Below are 20793 nucleotides of genomic sequence, written 5' to 3'. Positions count from 1 at the left end.
TTCACTCTATATTGCAGTCAGTTTGTTTACATTTATTTGTTTACCTGCACACAGATCTTCTTGAGTATGATTTTTTTTGCAGTAAAAGTCCAAAAATCTGGATGCCAGAAATCTGAACCACCCGAGAATTTGGACCCTCAAACTTTTTTAATTTAGCGGGCTTTTGTATGCGTGCGTGGGTTAGGGCTAATGAGGCAACAAGCGACCGTGCTTAATACAAGCAACCTTACACAAAATTTGTATACTGTATTTTCCTTTCACAATGTTCATTTTTAAATGTAATTTCAAGCAATACCATGATCTTTTATTTGTTGAGAAAATAAATGAAGTTTACAAGTTGATTTCATTTTTCTTAAAACTGCTCATCTTGATAAATGACGTGCTAATGCGTAAACTATCAATATGTACCTGTTTGTCTCTTTAGTTCCTCATTCAATATGAATTTTAAAAGTACTGCCTGAGAATCCGGAAAATCTGAAAATCCGGTCGACTAAATCCCTGAGCAGTCCCGGATTTTGGGACTTCTATTGTAAGTGATAATTCTTCCTCGCCCACGGGAAAAATAATCTCAGGGCATTATGTAATGCACCCTCAGATTTCAGATTTTGTGTCAGAGGGGGCCCCTGAGGACCCCAAAACCCAGCAGCAATAGATATTCACCAAGAAAAATGGTTACCTAATCAAAAGTAGCTCTTAACTTTCTCCAAACATAAAAAAACAGGATCAAACTTTAACTTATTACCATTAACTTAACCCCCTTCTAATTCTAAGCGCACGTGTGTGTAGGTTCAGAAAAGTTCTTTGATTCCCAGTCTAATATCACTTCTCACTCCTCCAAGTTCACCGGTATCAGGCAATTCTTATAACACGCATAGAATTTAACATTTATGAATTTTCACCAAGCTGTAGAGCTTAAAAGCAAGGTTCTCATTAGTTTCAGAGAGAGATTCATTGCTCATTGGACACACACACAAACTGATTCCCTCCGATCAGCCACTTCAGTATCTTGCAGAAGAAACATAGCCCCATCAGGGTTTTCCAAATGATAACCTCTTCTTCTGCAGGGCTCCACAGAGTTACTTTTTGTTTCCCTTATTTCAGGTGAGACACTCTAGCCACCCATTTCCTCTTGTATGGACCACAAGGATTGTTTCAACAGGCTGAACTCAGAACTCACAACTGTCTTCAAAAAGGCATTTTAAACAAGTTGTCAACTTGCCATGCTGCAGAAACCAGTTCTTTCTCTCTCTCTCTCTCTCTCTCTCTCTCTTTCTCTCTCTCTCTCTCTGTCTCTCTCGCTCTCTCTCTCTCACTCTCTCTCTTTCTCTCTCTCTCTCTCTCTCTCTCTTCTTTCAAATCTACATAACCTTCTGAGAACAGCAAACTGCATTCAGCAGACTGTGGCACCGGACCTAATCTTCCGAGTTTGTTCATCTGATGATTTCCAAAACAATAATCCATTTCTCCACAACGTGTCCATTTAACACCTACTTGTGAAGTCTCTATAGGCATTCTTCAGTTTTTGCAAAGGCACCCGGAGCCTGGACTGTCTGGCTTGAGCAGAGCTCTGGCATTTTAAACGAGATCTGTTTTGTGAAGTGTTTGTGTTTGTTTGTGACCTACAATCTGTCTCCTTCAAAAACATATACAATATAAAATATAATATAATCTGTCACAGTACATACACGACATTACATGAAACCCTGAGATTCCCTTTTTCCTGCGGGTGCAGTAGAATTGCCACTACTAGGTAGTGCAGAAAATAAACTGTACACAGTTTGAACATGTCAACAAACAAACAAACTGATTGAGTTTGTGGTTGAGGGGGAGCAGCTGTTCCTGAACCTGGTGGGGCGAGTCTTGTGGCCCCGACCCCTCTTCCCTGACAATAACTCTGAACTTGACTTTGGACTGAGGACCTCGTCAGACTAACATGTGTTTGTCCTTTTTCAGACAATGAGCTCCAGCTAGCACAACCGACTGACCATGGCGCCTCGGAAGCGAAACCGTCATGTATTGGGATTTCTTTGTTGCTTCCGGAGTAGCGAGCATCCGGAGATCACCTTAAAGGACAGCAATGTGCCATTGCAGCTCTTGGAGTTTTCCCTGCCCATGCCGCCTGCTGATGAACTCAACGCCAGGTTCGCAGAACTCGTTGTAAGTGTATATGTGCATTCTTGTTGGTATCTGTAATGATCCTTGTGCGCATGTGTACATGTATGTTTAACTATATAACAATTAGAGCAAAGAAACAGGCCAACTTGGCCCTTCTAGTCCATGCCGAACACTTACTCCCACCTAACCCCACGAGCCTACACTCACCCATAACCCTCTATTCCTTTCCCGTCCATATACATATCCAACATCTCCTCAAATGCTACCCATGTGTACTTTTGTGCATGCTTGTATTCTTTAAGTTTAAATTTAGACATATAGAACAGTAACAGGCCCTTTCGGTCCACGAGCCCATGCCACCCAATTACACCCAATTGACCTACAGCCCCGGTACGTTTTGAAATTTGGGAGGAAATTGGAGCACCGGGAGGAAACGCATGCAGACATGAGGAAATTGTGCAAACTCCTTAAAGCCTGACAAGACAGCATCGGATTTGAACCCGGATCACTGGCGCTTCAATCGTGCCACCACATGTGCATTCTTGAGCATGTTTGTTGTGTATTATTGAACGTGTGTGTGTGAAAGAGAGAGAGAGAGCGAGTGAGAAAGAGAGAGAGAAAGAGAGGAGAGAGAGAGAGAGATCGAAATTTGTTAATATGGTGCGGCAGACTGGAGAGGAAGTAAGTTTCCTTTGGACTAGCCAAGGAGCAGGTACAGATCCCTCCGATCAGTTGACTGTAGCCCATTGCACACTGCTGGTTGCCGTGAACTCTTTAGCCACACTCGGGTAACCAAGAACAGAACAAGCTTGGGAAAAACTATTATTGTTTTCCCTTCAGCACAAGCAGTAGCAACACAGCTGCTATCTGTGTAATAATGGGCTGAATGGCCTCAGCTGATTAAATCTGCCGTTGAGAGTTTTGTTTACACAGTTGTAAAGCTACAAAGGATGGAAACAGGCCCTTAGTTCAAATTCAAGTTGATTGTCACATGTACTGAGAAGCAATGAAGTAGTTTGTTTGGTGAGCAGTCCAGCTCGAAATCTCATTCATAGCACAGCATAGATTGTACAGCAAGTAAGACACAGTAGAGAAGTGTAGAGTTACACACAGAGAGATCAGCTGATGCAGAGGAAAGCCAAGGTAATTTTACAGACAGGACTCCTTGAACCTGGTGGTGCATGAGCTCACACCCGTGAATCTTCTTCCCAATGGGAGAGGGGGTGAAGAGAAGAAGGACTGAGACCCGAGCATTGGTTCCTATCTTCCCTACGAAAGGAACGCTTCTGACCTCCTGAGTACCTCCAGAACTTTTGTGTATTGAACACAGCGTCTGCAGGCTTTCTTGTTTAACTCTTAACATGCTGGCTGTTGTCCCAAGGCAGTGGGGGTGGGGTTTACAGATGGAATCGATGGAGGGGAGGGGATGTGTATGTGTGATGGCCTGAGCCATGTCCACAAACCCATGCAGTTTCTCGTGGTCTTGGGTGAAGCAGTTCCTATCCTACACATTGATGCACCCTGACAGGATGCTTTCAAGGGTGCGTCTGTGGATACAGGTGACATCCGGATGTACTTTTCTGACCATTGTGTCAACTAGGGAGGACCAAGATAGCGATGTTTACCCCTAGGAACTTAAAGCTGTCCAGTACTGATGGCCCCCAGGGGCATCTTTGTTTGTCTTGCCTCTTCATGGAGGACCCGCTCCTTCTGCTTCTGTCCATCATGTCTCACCTCTGCTTGGCTGGCCAATCCCGTATGTCCCACCCCTCCCACCCTATGCTCTCTGCACCAGGTATCGCATTAGCTCTCTTCGGGCGTGGTGAAGGGACTCGACTCGGAAACTCTTTTCCTCCTGCAGTCGCTGCTCGACCTTCCGAGTTCCTCCGGGAGTGGGAATTGTCTGCCACAAAAATCACTTCACCGAAACATTTAAAACAAAGAATATTGGAGTACAGTACAGGCCCTTTGGCCCACAACGTTGTAATGTCCCATTTATACTTAAAATAAAAAGAAGCCCTTCCTACCTCTATTTTTCTTTCATCCAATCTGCCTGTCTAAGAGTCTCTGAAATTCTCCTGTTCTAGACTCCAAGGTGCAAGGTATTCCAGCACCTAGAACTCTCTGGGTAAAAAACATACCCCTGACGTCTCCCCTAAACCTTTCTCCCTTTACTTTGTACAGATGTCCTCTGGTGTTTGGTGCTCCTGCCATTAGGAAAAAGGGTGTTGTCTGTCCACCTTATCGATGCCCTCTCCTAATAATGTCGACCTTCGTTAAGTCACCTCTCAACTTTCTTTGGTCCAAAGGGAAAAATCCCTAGCTATGCTAACCTTGCCTGGTAAACCCTTAGGATGCCTTTGAGGCTGCGGAAGTTGCAAAAGAGATGGCGTTCCTCTGGCTTCAGAATAACCCAGGCCAGATTGTCCGTTGAGCTTACTGACCGCCACTCCTCTTGAAGCATCCCTGAAGCATCACTTGCGGCACCTGCCGCTGCCAAAGGTGCTTCAGTGACCATAGAGCCCAGGAAACGATGGCATGAGAGATGTCTGATGTTCAGCGTGGATGAAAGGGAATACCCTTGGGCCCAATTAAGGGTTGTATTTTCCAGATTCTGGTTTATGCAGCTGTTCAAAGAAAGTGATACCGAGAGAGCGGGGGAGAGAGAGAGAGAGACAGCAAGCTGGAGATTTATACACAGAATGGTTCGAGTGACCTCGCTCTATCCCAAGACCCGCCTAACAGCAGCTTGTTACCACAACAACATGGACTGAGTGCTTGACAACGCAATGGTCAGAATCCCTGAGGCTGCTGTGGTCACCAGCCCACACGTGTGTTAATATTTCCCAACTCTCGTCCTCTCTGTGTCCCAAATCACTCTCCTCCACGTTTCCAGCAGTGCCCATTTTTGAACCGAAGCCTATGATTGCCCTGTCACTGTCACAAATCCACTTTTCCCTGAGGCAATTTCTTCAGTCCTTGCTCTGTAGCCTTGTACATCAGCTTTCTTTGAAGGAACATGGATTCAAGATTCTTTTATTGTTACGTGATAGTACAAGACATGTAATATTACACGAAATTGCCTTCTGCAAGGGTGGAACATGATGGGGTAGGGAGGGGTTTAGTACATATTTCGATGTGTCTGTCACTCTCCTTGAAAGGTCGCTTCACTTACTTATGTGAACGCGACAAAACCGGGATGTTGTTGGGGTGGGGGGGGGGGGGTCATTTTCGTCCCGGTACTTACCCTCCAAAGTAGGTAGTATCAGGGCTGGCATGTTTCACATCATCTCCAGTGTAAAAGGCTTACCCACCTTTCCGGGATGTCAATGCTGTAATGCTGCAGGTCTCCCCTCCCTTTGCACCAGGATGCAGGGTCCCTGTGTAAAAGGTCGCACAGAACCGGCTCTTCTTGGTTCATTGAGAAAGCTCAGATCTGGCTTTAAACACGGGACCTTGACCGGCCAATTTAATGGGATCTCTGTGTAAAAGGAGTAGAAGAATATCCCTACTGCATCAGCCTTTGAGGAACACACTGCTCTCTGACTGAAAAGCTTATCTCTCAATATCTCTCAATATTTCTCCGCTCAGCCTAAACAGACCTCCTCTGGTATTTGCAATTATCACCCCAAAAAAAAAGGAACTGACTCTCCACTCTATCTATGCCCTTGAAGTCGCCTCTTATGGTCTGTCGCGCCCAAGGTAAAAGGCCTGGTTTGTCAAGCTTGCTTCATACGACATGTCCTCCAAACCATGTAACATCCTGGTAAATCTCCTCTGAATCATCTCCATAGCTTCTACATCCTTCCTGTGATAAAGCAGCATGAACTGAACATAATGCTCCAATCAAACTCGGAAGTAAGTGAGAAAGAGCAGAGTTTGAAACGATTATTGAACCATCAGGAACCATCCCTGGTTTCCCAGTCATTATTTATCCCTTGATCTCCGTTGCCTGCTTTTGCCTGCTTTTTCTCACAGGGCTGTTTAAACAAGCTTGTTATGTGCAAAATTGGCCCCTGGCTTTCTTTGGATTGCATTATTATAATTTCAAGCAATTCACTGTCATTTTGAAACATCCCGAATGAAAAGCAAAAGGATTTGTTTTCATTCATTCATGATCTTTGCCAGCAGCGATTATTGATCTGTGATTGACCTCTGACCTGAGTTGGTGGACCAGATCTCATGTGTAGGTCAGATATGCAAAGGCAGGAGATTACCTCTCTCTTGGGAAACCCTGACCCTGATGCTGCTCATTTGTTTTGCATTTATTTGGTTTCTGTTCAACTCAAACCTTGCTATCACGGATAGGGCGGCTATTTCCAACTTAGCAGAATGGACGACATGCAAGGTCACCATCAGAAACTCTCTTGGGGGAGGGGTGGGGGGCTTACCTGCCATGAACCTTCGTGCGCCGCCGTCACACTTCCCCCTTGTAGTGCATCCTCCAGCCGGCACTTGGTGCGCTACCGTCACCCTTCTCCCTCATCGCCCATGGGCCAGCCGGCACTTTGTCCGCCACCGTCACACTTCACCCTCATTCTGTATGTGCAAGCAGGCCCTCACATGTGCACACAAGAAGAAACGTGGCCGCATTTAACAGGTAAGTGCCCTTTCTGCCCCTTCATTCTGTCCTCCCTTTGGGCCTACACCCCCAAAGGGAGGGCAAACTAACGTCCAGCTCGAGGAGGAGCCGGACAGAGAACAGGTCTCAAAAGCCGAACTGTCCAGCCTAAAACCAGACGACGTCTGGCCTCCCTAATCACAGATCAGACCATGGATACTACACAAAGGGAATAGGTTTTAAATTTTTTAATATGTAAACATACAGCACCATGCCAGGCCTTTCTGGGTCACGAACCCATGCTGCCCAAATGCACCCAAGTAACCTACAACCCCCGTATGTTTTGAAGGGTGGGAGAAAACTGGAGTTCCCGGAAGAACCCACACAAACTCTTTACAGACAGCGCTGGATGCAAACCGGGGTCGCTGGCCCTGCAATGGCGTTGAGCCAACTGCTACACTAACCAGGATCCCCAAGGTAAGGGAGGGACGGAGAGTTCAGGGGAAATCTGACAAAGAAGCTTAATTTCACTCAGAGGGAGAATACACTGGCCAAGCAGATAGGGGTCAGGGGGACCCCCCCCTCCACCACATCCGGGCGCCACGGTCAGCACAACGCCAGTTGCGCTACCAGCAACCCCGGTTCAACTTCGGAGCCATCTGCAAGGAGTTTGGACATTGTCCCGCTGATCACCCCCTTTCCGGGTGCTCTGGTTTCCTCCCATGTTCTAACGACGTATGGGGTTGGTGGTCTATTTGGTCACATGCAGGTATTGGAGTAGTGCTCATAGGCTGTTCCTGGGCTGTGTCTCTGAACTAAAAAAAAAAATAATTGGGTGCCAAGATGAACAATTGAACTGCCGTGGCTGTGGCCTGTGTTGGTAAATGGGATCAATACGGACAAGTTGGCATGGATGAGATGGGCTGAAGGGCCTGATTCACTGAAGTTTGGATTCCAAATTTGCAACCAGTGCCGTTTGCAGAGATTTGGTGACACAGATAGATGTTTGGCACCCTTACCTTCATCAGTAAAGACACTGGGTGTTGGGGCATCAGGTTACAAGATGTAGGAGAGGCCACACTTGGAGTCTTGGTCAGCCAGCTATGGGAAGAATTCTGCTGAGAAGGGTGCACCATAAAAGATTCACCAAGACGATACTTGGATTGGAGGACTGGAGTTAAAAGAAGACTGGATGGGCTGGGTCCATACGTAATGTTCAAGAACCAAAGAGCTGTTGGAAAGAAACTGTTCTTGAACTGAGAGGTGCCGATCTTTGAGCTTCTGTACCTTCTGACCAAAGGGAGCAGTGAGAAGAGGTTGCGACTAGGGTGATGAGGGTTCTTCTATGATGTTGGCTGCCAAGAGGTTGTTGATGCTGGGGTGGCATGGTTAACATAGCAACACTGCTCCAGGGCTTTGGACCAGGATTCGAATCAGGCGCTCTTTGTAAGGAGTTTGTACGTTCTCCCTGTGCCTGCGTGAGTTTCCTCTGGTTGCTTCCACCCCTCAAAACATACCAGGGGCTGTAGGTTAATTGGGTGCAATTGGGCGTCATGGGCTCGTGGGCTGAAAAAGGCAGTTTCTGTGTGCTAAGTGTGCTTGATTGTGAGAAAGCACTCAACAAGAAAACATGGTTCCAACACCATTACTGCCCAATATGCAGTGGCCCTGACAAGCTTCAGAGGCACAAGGCAAGGAGACACAAAGGAGGAGCCCTGACGACATCCGTAAAAAATAACAAACTGGTTTATCTTGGCTTCTACATTGGGCAACATTGACATGAAGCAAAACGCTCTTAAATCAGCATCTGATGAATGAGAGGGGTGTCCTGCCACTTTTGAAGGAGAGGGGCCAGCAAGCCAAGGTGATGGCACGTTATGCCTGTTTTCTCCAACAGAACTCCCTTTATCCCGTGGATTACTTTGGCTTGCCTCTCATTTTTTTCATGCTTTCTCGAGCCTCATTTATCCTTAAGCCAGGAGCATCACTGCATGACCAGGCCTTCAGAAATAGACGGTTCTGCCAATGCAGCTGGGATGCGCGTGTGGAAATGCAGAGCGTCTGGCCAACAGGAAGCACGGTCCTTTGGACCTGAGGGTTTCCTGCCAATATGAGAGCTCCTGCCCCTCGCATCTTGGTACCTTGGGCAGGACCTATTGAAAACATTCCAGTGCCGATTTGCCATTTGCCACAGAGGGAGGGGGTAGCAAAGGAAGGAGGTGATAGGTGGAGAAGGAGACAGCAATGATCAGGGGGAGGAGGGAGGGGGAAGGGGGGGAGAACTGGAAAGTGGGAGGGGGAAAAGGCGAGCAGATTAGCCGAAAAGCAGAGAAGTCGATGTTAATGGCATCTGGCTGGAGGATGCCCGGACGGAAAATAAGGTGTTGTTCTTTCAATCTGGGAGGGATAGTACGTTAGGCCATGGACAGACACATGAGTGTGAGAGTGTGACTCAGAATTAAAATGGTTGGCTACTGGGAGGTCTCGGTTACTGTAGCGGAGGGAGTGGGGGTGCTGAGCGAAGCGATCTCCCAATTTGCAACCAGTTTCTCCGATGTAGAGAAGGCCACAAAGGGAGCACCGGAAGCAGTAAATCAGTCCTGTGGATACACAAATGAGGTGATGGAGAAAAGTTTAGGACAATGTCAGAGGCAAGTTTTTTACTCAGAGAGCGGTGGGTGCCTGGAATGTATTGCCAAGGGTGGAGGCTGAAACAAGGCACATAGATGCCAGAAAAATAAGAGGATTTAGGGTGTGAGTTCGGGAAAGGTTAGTTTGTTGTGGATAGGTCGGCAAAATATTGTGGGCTGAAGGGCCTGTACTATGCTGTAATGTCCTGTCCCAACTCTGAAACCCCGTCCTGTGTGCTTGGACAAGGAAGCAAAGTCCTGAATAAATTGGCAGTCGGGGTTTGGAATCCTTTTCCGCAAATGGTGATTGATGACACGTCAATTGTGAATTGTAAAATGGGAACTGCAAGAGTTAAACCAGAAAAGGAGCTGATGCACTAACGTGCTGGAGATATTCACCAGGCCACGCAGCACGTATAGGAAGTAAAAGGTAACCAACATTCTGGGCCTGGGCCCTTTGTCAAAGCTCTTGCCCCTTTAATCCATGTCTATGGCCAGCATGTGTGACTCATTATTTCACAGAGCTCCCTATGCCATTGCAAGCACTGAAATGTGCAAGGGAGCTGACATCAAGTCCTAATGATGATCAAGCTCTGCCTCTCTCAGCTGTACAGATCGCATGAAGCTGACAGTTAAACCAGGACAGAGCAATTTATATCGCTCCACTCATTTTGTCTGTCATCGCAACCCAGTCACACTCCTCAGTGCCTGCATGTGTGTGTCCAGATTTGGCAACAGCCGGCGCAATCCGCTCAAGGATTATTCTCCTCATTAAAGGGGAAAACAAGATCCCACCAGGTAGCTCAGATGTTTTTACAGCTGACCTCTGACACATGGCATGCACATCTGGCTAAGTGCAGCAGAAGCTTCCTGTTCCAGCTCACCCGCGGCAGGAGTCAATCTCGCATTACCGGCCGCCTACACTCAGCCGCGGCCAAGGAAAAGACCACACAGTCCCGACTGCCAGTCTCGACCCCCAGCTGCTGGCTCACTCCAACGTTCCCGCACCCGCCACCACGCCGGCGGGGATCGCAGTCGGCCGGCTCCAACCTCGGAGTCGACCTCCAAAAGGAGGCGGGATATCCCATTTTTTAAAAACTTGAGCCGTGCAGCCATCGGTGTCGCAGAAGGAGGCCATCCATCCCGTTGGGTTCTTGCTGGTCAAACCACTCTGCTCTCGGCGGCCCATAGCCCTGCGGGTTACCACTTTTTTGTGCGCTGATCCAGAGAGTTTTTTAATTCCTGCGTCAACCACCCTCTCAGTCAGGGCGTTCCAGAACCTCCTTCAGTTGTAGAGTGGAGTGACTTTTGTCTCTACTTCCCTCCAATCTTTCTAGCCAATTAATTTACATCTGCATCTCCCTTTCTGGGCCTCTTATAATTTTAAACACCTCTATTTAAACCTCTTCTCCTTTCCAAAAATAACAAACCTCAGCCAGACTGCTCATAACTAATTTTTCAGAGTTGGCAACATCCTCGTAAATCTCCCCAAAACTCCCTTTCCTGCATCCTGGTGAACAGAACCATACACAGTTCTCTAGCTGTGGTCTAACATGTGCTTGGTCCTGACAAGTGATCTCCTTCCACCTACATTTTGTGCCTTGTCCAAGAAAGTGCACCGTATATCTGTCCCAGAGATTATGAGCAGACTCTTCCCAAAGAAGTGAGCCCTGAGCTGGCTACAAAGGGTTAACTTGCACATTGCTGCTGGACCAAATGGAGGCATTAGGGGCTGCTTTTCTATTGCCTTGTTACCGACTACATTCCCAGCTATGAAAAATGCTACGACCTGTGTTCTTAAAGTGAAAATCTGAGAGCTGCGGATGCAGGAAATCTCTCCTTAGTCCTTGTCCCTTTCATCTAGGAGCCTGTGTCCAGAGCCTATGTCCTTTTCTCCCTTTTCAAGTTCTGATGTGAAAAGTTAACTCTTGATTACATAAGAAGTAGGAGCAGGAGGAGGCCATCCGGCCTGTCGAGCCTGCTCCGCCATTCGACAAGGTCATGACTGGTCTGATGATGGGCTCATCTCCACCTGCCTGCCTTTTCCTCACCTCCCTTAATTCCCCTACTATGTAAAAATCTATCCAACCATAAATCTACTTGCTGAGGTCACCCGCACAGCGAATTTCACAGATTCACCACCCTCTGGGAAAAGCAGTTCCTCCTCATCTCCGTCCTAAATCTATTACCCTGGGTCTGAAGTCCCTCTCTACTGATGAAACCTGACCTGCTGAGTGTTTTGCATTCTTGAAATGGACACACCACAGAGGGGTGACAATGGTCTGTCGCATAAGGTCATATAGCACAGAAATGGTTCCTTTACCATTATACCCTAACCCGAGGCACATCTTTCCATGTTCCCATCACTTCCCACCAGGCATCACCTACACATAAAAGGCTACTTACATTGGCAAATTCACCATCCCCTCCCCCCCCCCCCCCCCCCCCCCCCCGACAGCCTGCACAGGAGCACTGTACAACACCACAGCACAGAAACAGGCCCTTTGGCCCATCTAGTCAGTGCCGAACTATTAGGTTTATAAGTCAGTGCGTGCCTTCCATTGGGTAGATGTCACCTCAAGGTTTAGAGTTTGGAAGGTTCCATTTCCTGCTTATTTGTTGCAGTGAGAAGTGTCCCTCTGCGAGCAAGTTATCTTTTACATTCATTCTGCTGCGTAACAAGCACGATTTACAGGGAGCAGGGTTTCAACGATAAGGGATCTCAACATGCACCAGTCAAGGGCTGCAATGTGAGAAGGATGGGGACACATCATGGGAACATGGTGGGGACACAACATGGGGACAGGGTGGGGGCACAACATGGGGACAGGGTGGTGACACATGGGAACAGGGTGGGGACACAACATGGGGACAGGGTGGGGACACAACATGGGGACAGGGTGGTGACACATGGGGACAGGGTGGGGACACAACATGGGGACAGGGTGGGGACACATCATGGGGACAGGGTGGGGACACAACATGGGGACAGGGTGGGGACACAACATGGGGACAGGGTGGGGGCACAACATGGGGACAGGGTGGGGGAACAACATGGGGGCAGGGTGGGAACACATTATGGGAACAGGGTGGGGACACAACATGAGGACAGGGAGGGAACACATTATGGGAACGGTGGGGACACAACATGGGGACAGGGTGGGGACACAACATGGGGACAGGGTGGGGACACATTATGGGAACAGGGCGGGGACACAACATGAGGACAGGGAGGGGACACATTATGGGAACGGTGGGGACACAACATGGGGACAGGGTGGGGACACAACATGGGGACAGGGTGGGGACACATTATGGGAACAGGGTGGGGACACAACATGAGGACAGGGTGGGGACACATTATGGGGACAGGGTGGGGACACAACATGGGGACAGGGTGGGGACATAACATGGAAACAGGGTGGGGACACATCCTAAGGATTGTGAGGTTCATTCAGGAGCCTGATAACTGCAGGGAAGGAGCAGCCTTTCAGCCTGTTGGTGCATGCTTCCACACTCTCAAGCCTTCTCTGGTTCTCAACAACCTCTTGAGCTCTTTTTTAATAAAACATTTATAATGACACCAACATAACAAAGTACAAACCATATACAGAACTACTCCACTCTTTACATTCACAGGGAGAAAAAATTAATGTTGCATTTTACATTTCAAATGATAATCCCATTATCCTTATTTAAGATGCACTCGATCCCCCGGGAGGCCCTCCGTTCCCAGAACTCGGTCATCATCCTCTCGGAATCCGCGTGCTCCCACTCCAGCATCACACATGCCCGGACATAACACTGAAAGAGGGGGAGGCAGTCAGCTCTCCCTGAACTCTCGACTGCCCGCTGCCTTGACCCATGAATAGCCAGTGTGGCCAGGCCCTACAACAACCCCACAAGGAGATCATCCAAGCCCCCGACCCCCCCCCCCCCCCCCACCAAACTCTCCGGACTGGGCGGCCGTAGACCAGGAGCAAGGGGCTGAGGTGCTGCCAGAACTTGAGCAGCAGCCCCTTCAGCTAGCCAAAGAGGGGCTGCCACTTCACACACTCCACGTACACGTGGTGCACCGTCCCCTCCCGGCCGCAGAAGTGACAGGCGGCCGGGGAGTCGGTGAACCGACTCAGGAAGCAGCTGCGCGGCTCAAGCGCTCCTATGGCTAGAGACGCCACATTCCTTCAAAGCGGCCACCAGCACCTCCCACTGTTCGCCTGGTGGAGGAGACTGGTGTCAGCCAGCCAAGAGCAACAGCAGGTTCCCAAGGCCAACGAGAGAATACTGCCGATGATTCGGATACCCTTCCGATGAATGGAACCAGAGAAAGCAGGCCATTCTGCCCTTTGAGTCTGTGCCAAACTATTATTCTGCCTAGTCCCAATGCCCTGCACCTTGTCCATAAACCTCCATGCCCCTCCCATCCGCGTACTTGTCCAAATTCTTCTTAAATGTTAACATTGAGCCCGCGTTCACAACCTCAGCTGGCAGCTCGCTCCCCACTCCCACCGCTCTCCGGGTGAAGAAGTTCCCTTTAAACTTTTCCCCTTTCACCCTTAACCCATGACCTCTCATTTATTTGCGACAGAATTGAGCTAACTTCCTTTGACCCTTCTGACTGCCTGGGGCATGGATGGTGACAGGGTCAGGTGGAACTTGCCTCTCTTGGTCCATGCTCTCCTGAAGCTTAGAATGCAACTGCAAGCACACTGTCTTTTCTTTCCTTCAACCAAGGTGGTTGATTCAGTGATTCCTGCAGACACCGCGTGCTCCCTTCTCCAGGGATACACAGGCATGGACGTAACCCCAGAAGATGGGCAGGCAGTCAGTCTGCGCTGAACCTTCAGTTGCCCACTGCCTGCTCCCATAACTGGCAAACTTGGTCAGGCCCTGGAGCAAACCAAGCCAGAGCAATCCAACCCACCTCACTCCTCGCCAGATGACTGCAGATTTGGAGCGTGGTGTCAGAATATGAGAACCAGCCCCTTGCAGATATTGAAATAGGGGCAACAACCTCTTGCCATCCAAATAGATGTGGTGCACCGTCTCCTGCTGGTGGGTAGGGAGTCTGTAAACTGACTTAAAAATCTGTTACACGGTGCAGCTTGGCGCAACACATCCTATCCCAGGTCTCCAGTAGAATAGGGAGGACTTGCAATGAAAGAGATCTCAACCTGAGCTCCGGTGGCATTACGGGGCACAGGGGGATATCTATGCAAAAGAGCGCCGATGGCAGGGGTGGGCAATGCTTCAAAATGTACGGCAACAAGGAGTTCTCACGACACTGGGCCTTGGTGGCCGCCATGCTGTATTTGGTGTTGTTTAATTGACAGCGAGCACTAGGATGAGTGTACTGAGCGTAGAAGAAATAGGTGTGTGTTCCTTTTATGTCCGGCGGTGGTGGTGATACTCAGTAGGGAGGGGGGACCCGGAAATGTGCCATGCCTGCCATACCCTAGAGATGCCCCTGATGGGGTGGCATAGTTAGCATTGGGGGAGCATGGTTGACGTAGCAGTTAGCTCAACGCTATAACAGCACCAGAGACCTGGGTTCCAATCCAGCACCATCTATAATGAGTTTGTACGTTCTCCCCGTGTCTCCATGAGTTTCATCCGGGTGCTCCCACTCTCCAAAACGTTGTAGGTGATTGGTGTATTTGGGTATCACGAGCTTGTGGGCTGGAAGGGTCTGTTACCGTGCTGTTTGTCTAGATTTTATAAATTAAAAATTTAACAAACGGACTGCCAGCACTCTGAAGGCTGAAGATGCAGGGCTCTGTCTGACCACCACTGTGGCTTTACACATGCCTCTTCAATGCTGGAGGAGGTACAAGTGGTGCTGCAGAATTGGAGCAGGCGGCCAGAAATCCAAGCAATAAATCCATGGAGTGAGAGATCAGACGGCAGACTTGCTGAGCGGGGGAAACCAAGGGCTGAACAATGAGTGGATTTTGCACTTTACCCAAACGAACACAGCAGAAAGAACACGCTGAACAGGAATAGTCTGAGTTTACAGAGAATGGAATGCTGCTAGAACTCAATGGGTGAAGGCAGGGGACTCGGCCTGAGATGCTGACTCTTGGAGAAGCCACCTGATTGGGCAGCATGGTTACGATGCCAGTCCCGTGAGTTTGCACGTTCTCCCCTTGTCTGCATGGGATTGGTTCTGCATGATCCGGTTTCCTTCCACCCTCCAAATGCACTGGGCGTTGTAGGTCAATTGGGTCTAACTCGTGGGCCGAAGACTAAATTTAAATTTAAAAGGAATGAAGGGAACTAAATAAGTAACCTTCCTGAACTCACACAACTCAGCTTCCTCAGCCCAGCCTTTTCTTTGTGGGATGGCAATTGTTGCCGGTATGTGCGGAGATACACAAACTGCGTTTGCTTTTGTTTGCCTGCAAAGGCACTCAAAATAGTGTCACTAGCCTGGCGTCCTCACCAAGAAGAGAAAGTGAAGAGAAGGAGAGTCCCCTGAGACCGAGTATCCATAGATCCTGCTGCATCCTCCTCCTGCGCTCCCATAAACCTCTGAGGCTGCTGTCTGGTCCAGAACTCCAGGTGTCCAAGTTTCCCTCCTCAGCCTCTGGTTTCCTCCAGCTTCCACCCGCCTTCTGTAAAATTGAGGTGGGGGGGGGAGGTTGTGGGTTAATTGGTGTATTACCATTTGGCCTCCCCCACCTCACATCGACGTGATCTACCAGAATCGTTGTCTGAAGAGGGTGCACAAAATCTTTGAGGACCCCTTAGGCATCTTTCAGTTACTCCCTTCGGGGAAGAGCCAGGAGGATCAGAGCCAGCACCCCCCAGGCTGAGGAACAGCTTCTTCCCAGGGCAGTGAGAACGCTGAATGACCAAAGGAACTGCTCACACTCTCATATGAATATGAGAGAATCTCATATTCATGAAACAATATTTATTTGTATCGATAAAATATTTGTCCTGTGTACGTATTGTTTCTCTTTGTGTGTTATGTCCGGTTGTGTCTGCGTGTTTTGCACTGAGGCTGTACTTGTGCAATCAGATGCCAATAAACTTGACTTGACTTAGCTACCTCCAGCACTCCCGAGAGTGGTGGGTGCCTGGACTGCATTGCCGGATGTGGAGATGGAGACTGGTACAAGAAAGGTGGTCTAAAGTAAGAAAAATAGAGGGTTATGGGTGTGCGGGAGGGAAAAATTGGATTGTTGTGGAGTGGGTTTAGGTCGGTCAACACATCGGGGGCTGAAGGGCCAATGCTGTGCTCTTTTATCTTAATGGCTGCTTTCATATGAATGCCACTGAATGTGACCAGCTTGATCAGCGGCTGACCTTCAGCTGGCAAGCTTACCAACATATACACAAGTACAGTGTAGAGATGGACCAAAATTCTTAGTTGCTGCAGCCACACCAAGTATAAATACTGCAAGATGCCAAGACAGAAAAGGGGACAATAAGTATATAAACACGGTTAGCCTAGTAGTTCCAGCGCCAGCGACCCGGGTTCGAATCCCGTGCTGGCTATAAGGAGTTTGTACGTGCTCCCCGTGTCTGTGTGGGCTTCCTCTGGGTGCTCCAGTTTCCTCCCACCATTCAAACCGTACCGAGGGTGTAGGTCAATCAGGTGTAATTGGGTGGCACGGGCTTGAGGGCCGAAAGGGACTGTTACTGTGCTGTATGTCTAAATTTGTTTTGATGATACTTGCGTCAGATTGATGAAGGTTCAATCCACATTGAGTGCACAATCCAGGCTTGTACTTCCGAGTGGTACTGAGGTCGTGCTACACTGACAGTAGTACAGTCGATAAAACAAGACATGAAACCGAGGCTCTGCCTCCCTCTCAAAAAAAATGGCTCGGCACAGACTAGAAGAACCGAAGGGGCCTGTTTCTCTGCTGTAGATCTATGGTTCCACAGCGCAACATAGAATCAGGGAAGTTGTTTTGGCTAGTAGGTGAGACTAGAACCAGGGAACATTGGCTCAAGATTCTGGGGTAGCACATTTAAAACTGAGATGAGGAGGAACTGTTTCTCCCATCCCAGAGAGTCGTGAATCTGTGGAATTCTCTGCCCAAGGCAGTAGTGGAAGCTTGCCGCATTTAAATATATTGAAGACACAGGGATTGATCTCTTTTTTGAACAATAGGGAAATTAGAGGGAACAGGTGGGTAAGTGGAACTGGGTCCATGGCCAGATCAGCTATGATGTTGGATGGTGGAGCAGGCTGGATGGGCCAGATGGCTGACTCCAGCTTTCTTATATTTTCAGTGGCAAACAGAACAGGCCAAGTTCAACTCTGAAGCAGTCTCAACTGCCGCCTACCTGCAGCGGGTTCAAGCGGGTGGGTTGTCACCATCTGCTTGAGAGCATCTAAAGATGGGCCTCTTACGATAGGCAGCACGGTTAGCGTAGGGGTTAGCATAATGGCATGCTCCCACCAAATGGAGGGCGACAGTGCCAGCAACTCAGGTTCGAATCCAGCTCCCTCTATAAAGATTTTGTACATTTACCCCGTGACCTGCCCAGGTTTCCTCCAGCTTCCACCCGCCTTCTGTAAAATTGAGGTGGGGGGGGGAGGTTGTGGGTTAATTGGTGTATTTTGGCAGCACGGACCCAAAGGCCGGAAGGGTCTGCTGCCGTGCTGTCTGAATGGGCCTGTTACCATGCTGTACGTCTAAATTTAAATTTATATTTAAAAAAAAATAAATGCTGCCTTGCAATGCAGCCTCATCCTGTAAATAAATGGACAAAAATTGCTTCCTGGTGAAATAAAAGCATTAATGATGGCAGCAGATTGCTGTGATATAGATGGAAACATAAAATATATAGCAGCAGGTGACAGATGATTTGATCCTTCAAGCCTATTCATGGCTCATCATCCAAATTTAGTCAATACCATTTTAATTCCCCTGAACAGATCCTTCATTTCCTTCTTACCCATAGATTGCGATCCTGAATATATTCAGCAGTAAAATCTCCAGAGTAAAATCTCCAAGCTCATTTATCTCTCGAGTGAAGAAATTCCTTTCATTTGAGCCCTTATTTTGAGACTGTGACCCCCTGGTTCTAGACATTCCAACCAAAGGAAAACATTAACTCTGCGTCTACCTATCAAACTCTGTTTCGTTTGCTTCCGTGAGATCGCCTCTCATTTTTCTAAACAGAGTGCAGGCCCAGAATGCTAAACCTTTCGTCATTCAACAGGCCGGCCATCTCGGGAATCAGTTGAGTGAAGCTTCGCTCTACCTTTTAAGGCAAGTAGGGTGGAGAGACCAGACCCATGCACCATGTCTCAGATGCAATCTCACCAAGGCCAGGTATAATTGGAGCAAGCTCCCTTGCCCAAATCACCTTGCAATAAACGACAGCACTCTGTTCGCCTTCCAAAGCGCTTGCCTTACCTTCACGTTAACTTTCTGTGATTCTGCTGCAAGGAAACAGAGGTCCCCCTGAACAATAGAACCTTTCACAAACTGCCAATAGTACTCCATCTTTGTATTTACTCCAACTAATGATGCCATCTCAAAGAGCAGGAACTGTTGTCATTTTGCAAGGTAGAGCGAACTGGGGGAGGGGGGGTGCAGTTTCTCTTTGGACCAACAAAAGATGAGAGGTGACTTAAAAGATTATGAGGGATTTAGGTAAGGGGGTGAGAGGTGGGGGTGGGGTGGGAACAGCTGTCAATGGCATATACCAGAAAACATCTGTCTTGGAGGATCTTTGCTGGGAACCGACACACTAATGGCATCATTAAGAAAGCTCTTCTTAGATAGCCCTAGCCGTAGCAAAAAAATGTATTATGTCAACCTGGAAATTGGAAGATAATTTGAAAATACAACAATGGTATATAGAAATGAATAAATGTATTCCATTAGAAAAAATAACATATAGTTTAAGAAATAATATTGAAATATTCGAACAAGTATGGGAGCCTTACATTAAATACAATAGCGAAAACCTACCGGGGACAAACATTACCTAAGTTGATGGAAGGAGAAGGAAAGAAAAGAATGGACTCTGTAGAATTTCTGGTGTATTTTTGTTGAATGACAACATTGTCTGACTGGTTTAATGCAACCTAGATTGTATACCTAAAATGGATGAGAGGGGAGGGGGGGTGGGGGGGGTGGCTTGGGAGGAGGGGGGGGGGGGGGAGAAAAAGTCACTGTAAATGTGTGAAAAAGAAAAAGTGTATATCATGGCTATTGTGATTTATGGTGTGAAAAATAAAAAATTTAAAAAAAAAAGAAAGCTCTTCTTCCTCAGGAATTTGCAGAGATTTGGTATGAATAAAGTCCTAACCTGTTTAATCTTTCCCTGTAATTCAACTCCTGAATACCCAGCAGCATCCTAGTAAATCTCTGCACTCTTTCAATCTTACTGATCTCCATCCTATAGCTAGATGACCAGAACTGCACAGAATGCACTAGATTTGGCCTCACCAATATCCTATACAACCTCACCATAGCATCCCAACTCCTGTACTCAGAACCTTGATTTATGAAGGCCAAGATGCCAAAATCTTTCTTGATGCCACTTTCAGGGAATTATATATCTGTATTCCCAGATCCATTTGTTCCTCTGCACTCTGCAGTGCCCTACCATTTACTGTGTATGTCCTACCTTGGTTTGTCCTTCCAAAATGCAACAGCTTACACTTGTCTGCATTCAATTCTATCTGCCATTTTCTGTCCCATTTTCCCAGTAGGTCCAGATACCTTGGCAGGCTTTGAAAGCCTTCCTCACTGTCCACAACGCCTCCAATCTTTGGGTCATCAGTAAACTTGCAGATCCAATTTCCCACATTATCATCCAGATCATCGATATAGACAACAAACAACAATGGTTCCAACACCCATCCCTGAGGCACACCACTAATCACAGGCCTCCAGCCTTAGAAACAACCATCCACTACCACTCTGTCTTCTCCCATTCAGTCAATTTTGAATCCATTTTACAACCTCTCCATGGATATTTAGTGTCTGAACCTTCTGAACTAACCTCCCATGTAGGACCTTGTCCATGTAGACAACATCCACAGCCTTTCCTTCATCTACTTTCTTGACAACCTCCTCGAAAAACTTTTAACATGCAGAAAGCCATGCTGACTGTCCTTAATCAGCCTTTGGCTGTCCAAATACTTGTATATCTGATCTCTCAGAACACCCTCCAATAATTTATTCATCATGTTCACCGGCCTGTAATTTCCTGGTTTACTTTTGGAGTCTCTTTTAAACAACGGAACATGAGCTATCCTCTAATCCTCTGGCACCACACCCGTGGCTCAGGGTATTTAAATATTTCTGCCAGGGTCCCTGTAATTTCTACACTAGTCTCCCTCAATGTCTGAGAGAAATATTGTGTCAGGCCCAGTGGATTTATCAACCTTTATTCACTGTAAGGTAGCAAGAACCTCCCCCATATGTTCCACGTCACTACTGCTTGCTTCCCTTCCTTCCAGGCTAGCTTCCTGAGTAAATACTGATGGAAAAAAAACTGTTTAAGGAT

At 47.8% G+C, this 20793-nt stretch overlaps 1 protein-coding gene across 1 annotated transcript in view; it reads left to right on the top strand.

Annotated features, from left to right (window-relative positions):
- Window positions 1–1958: 1958 nt before the first annotated feature.
- daam2 (dishevelled associated activator of morphogenesis 2) overlaps window positions 1959–20793 on the top strand; it is a 188727-nt gene continuing 169892 nt past the window's right edge. The window contains exon 1 of the mRNA XM_069887752.1: window positions 1959–2157. Coding sequence (XP_069743853.1) covers window positions 1987–2157 — 171 coding nt within the window. The 5' untranslated portion in view covers window positions 1959–1986. The remainder of the gene's footprint in view (window positions 2158–20793) is intronic.

Source organism: Narcine bancroftii, chromosome 6 (genome assembly GCF_036971445.1).
Source record: "Narcine bancroftii isolate sNarBan1 chromosome 6, sNarBan1.hap1, whole genome shotgun sequence".
Taxonomy (NCBI): domain Eukaryota; kingdom Metazoa; phylum Chordata; class Chondrichthyes; order Torpediniformes; family Narcinidae; genus Narcine; species Narcine bancroftii.
The sequence above is the reverse complement of the archived record's forward strand: the minus strand, read 5'-3'. Positions and strand labels throughout refer to the sequence as shown.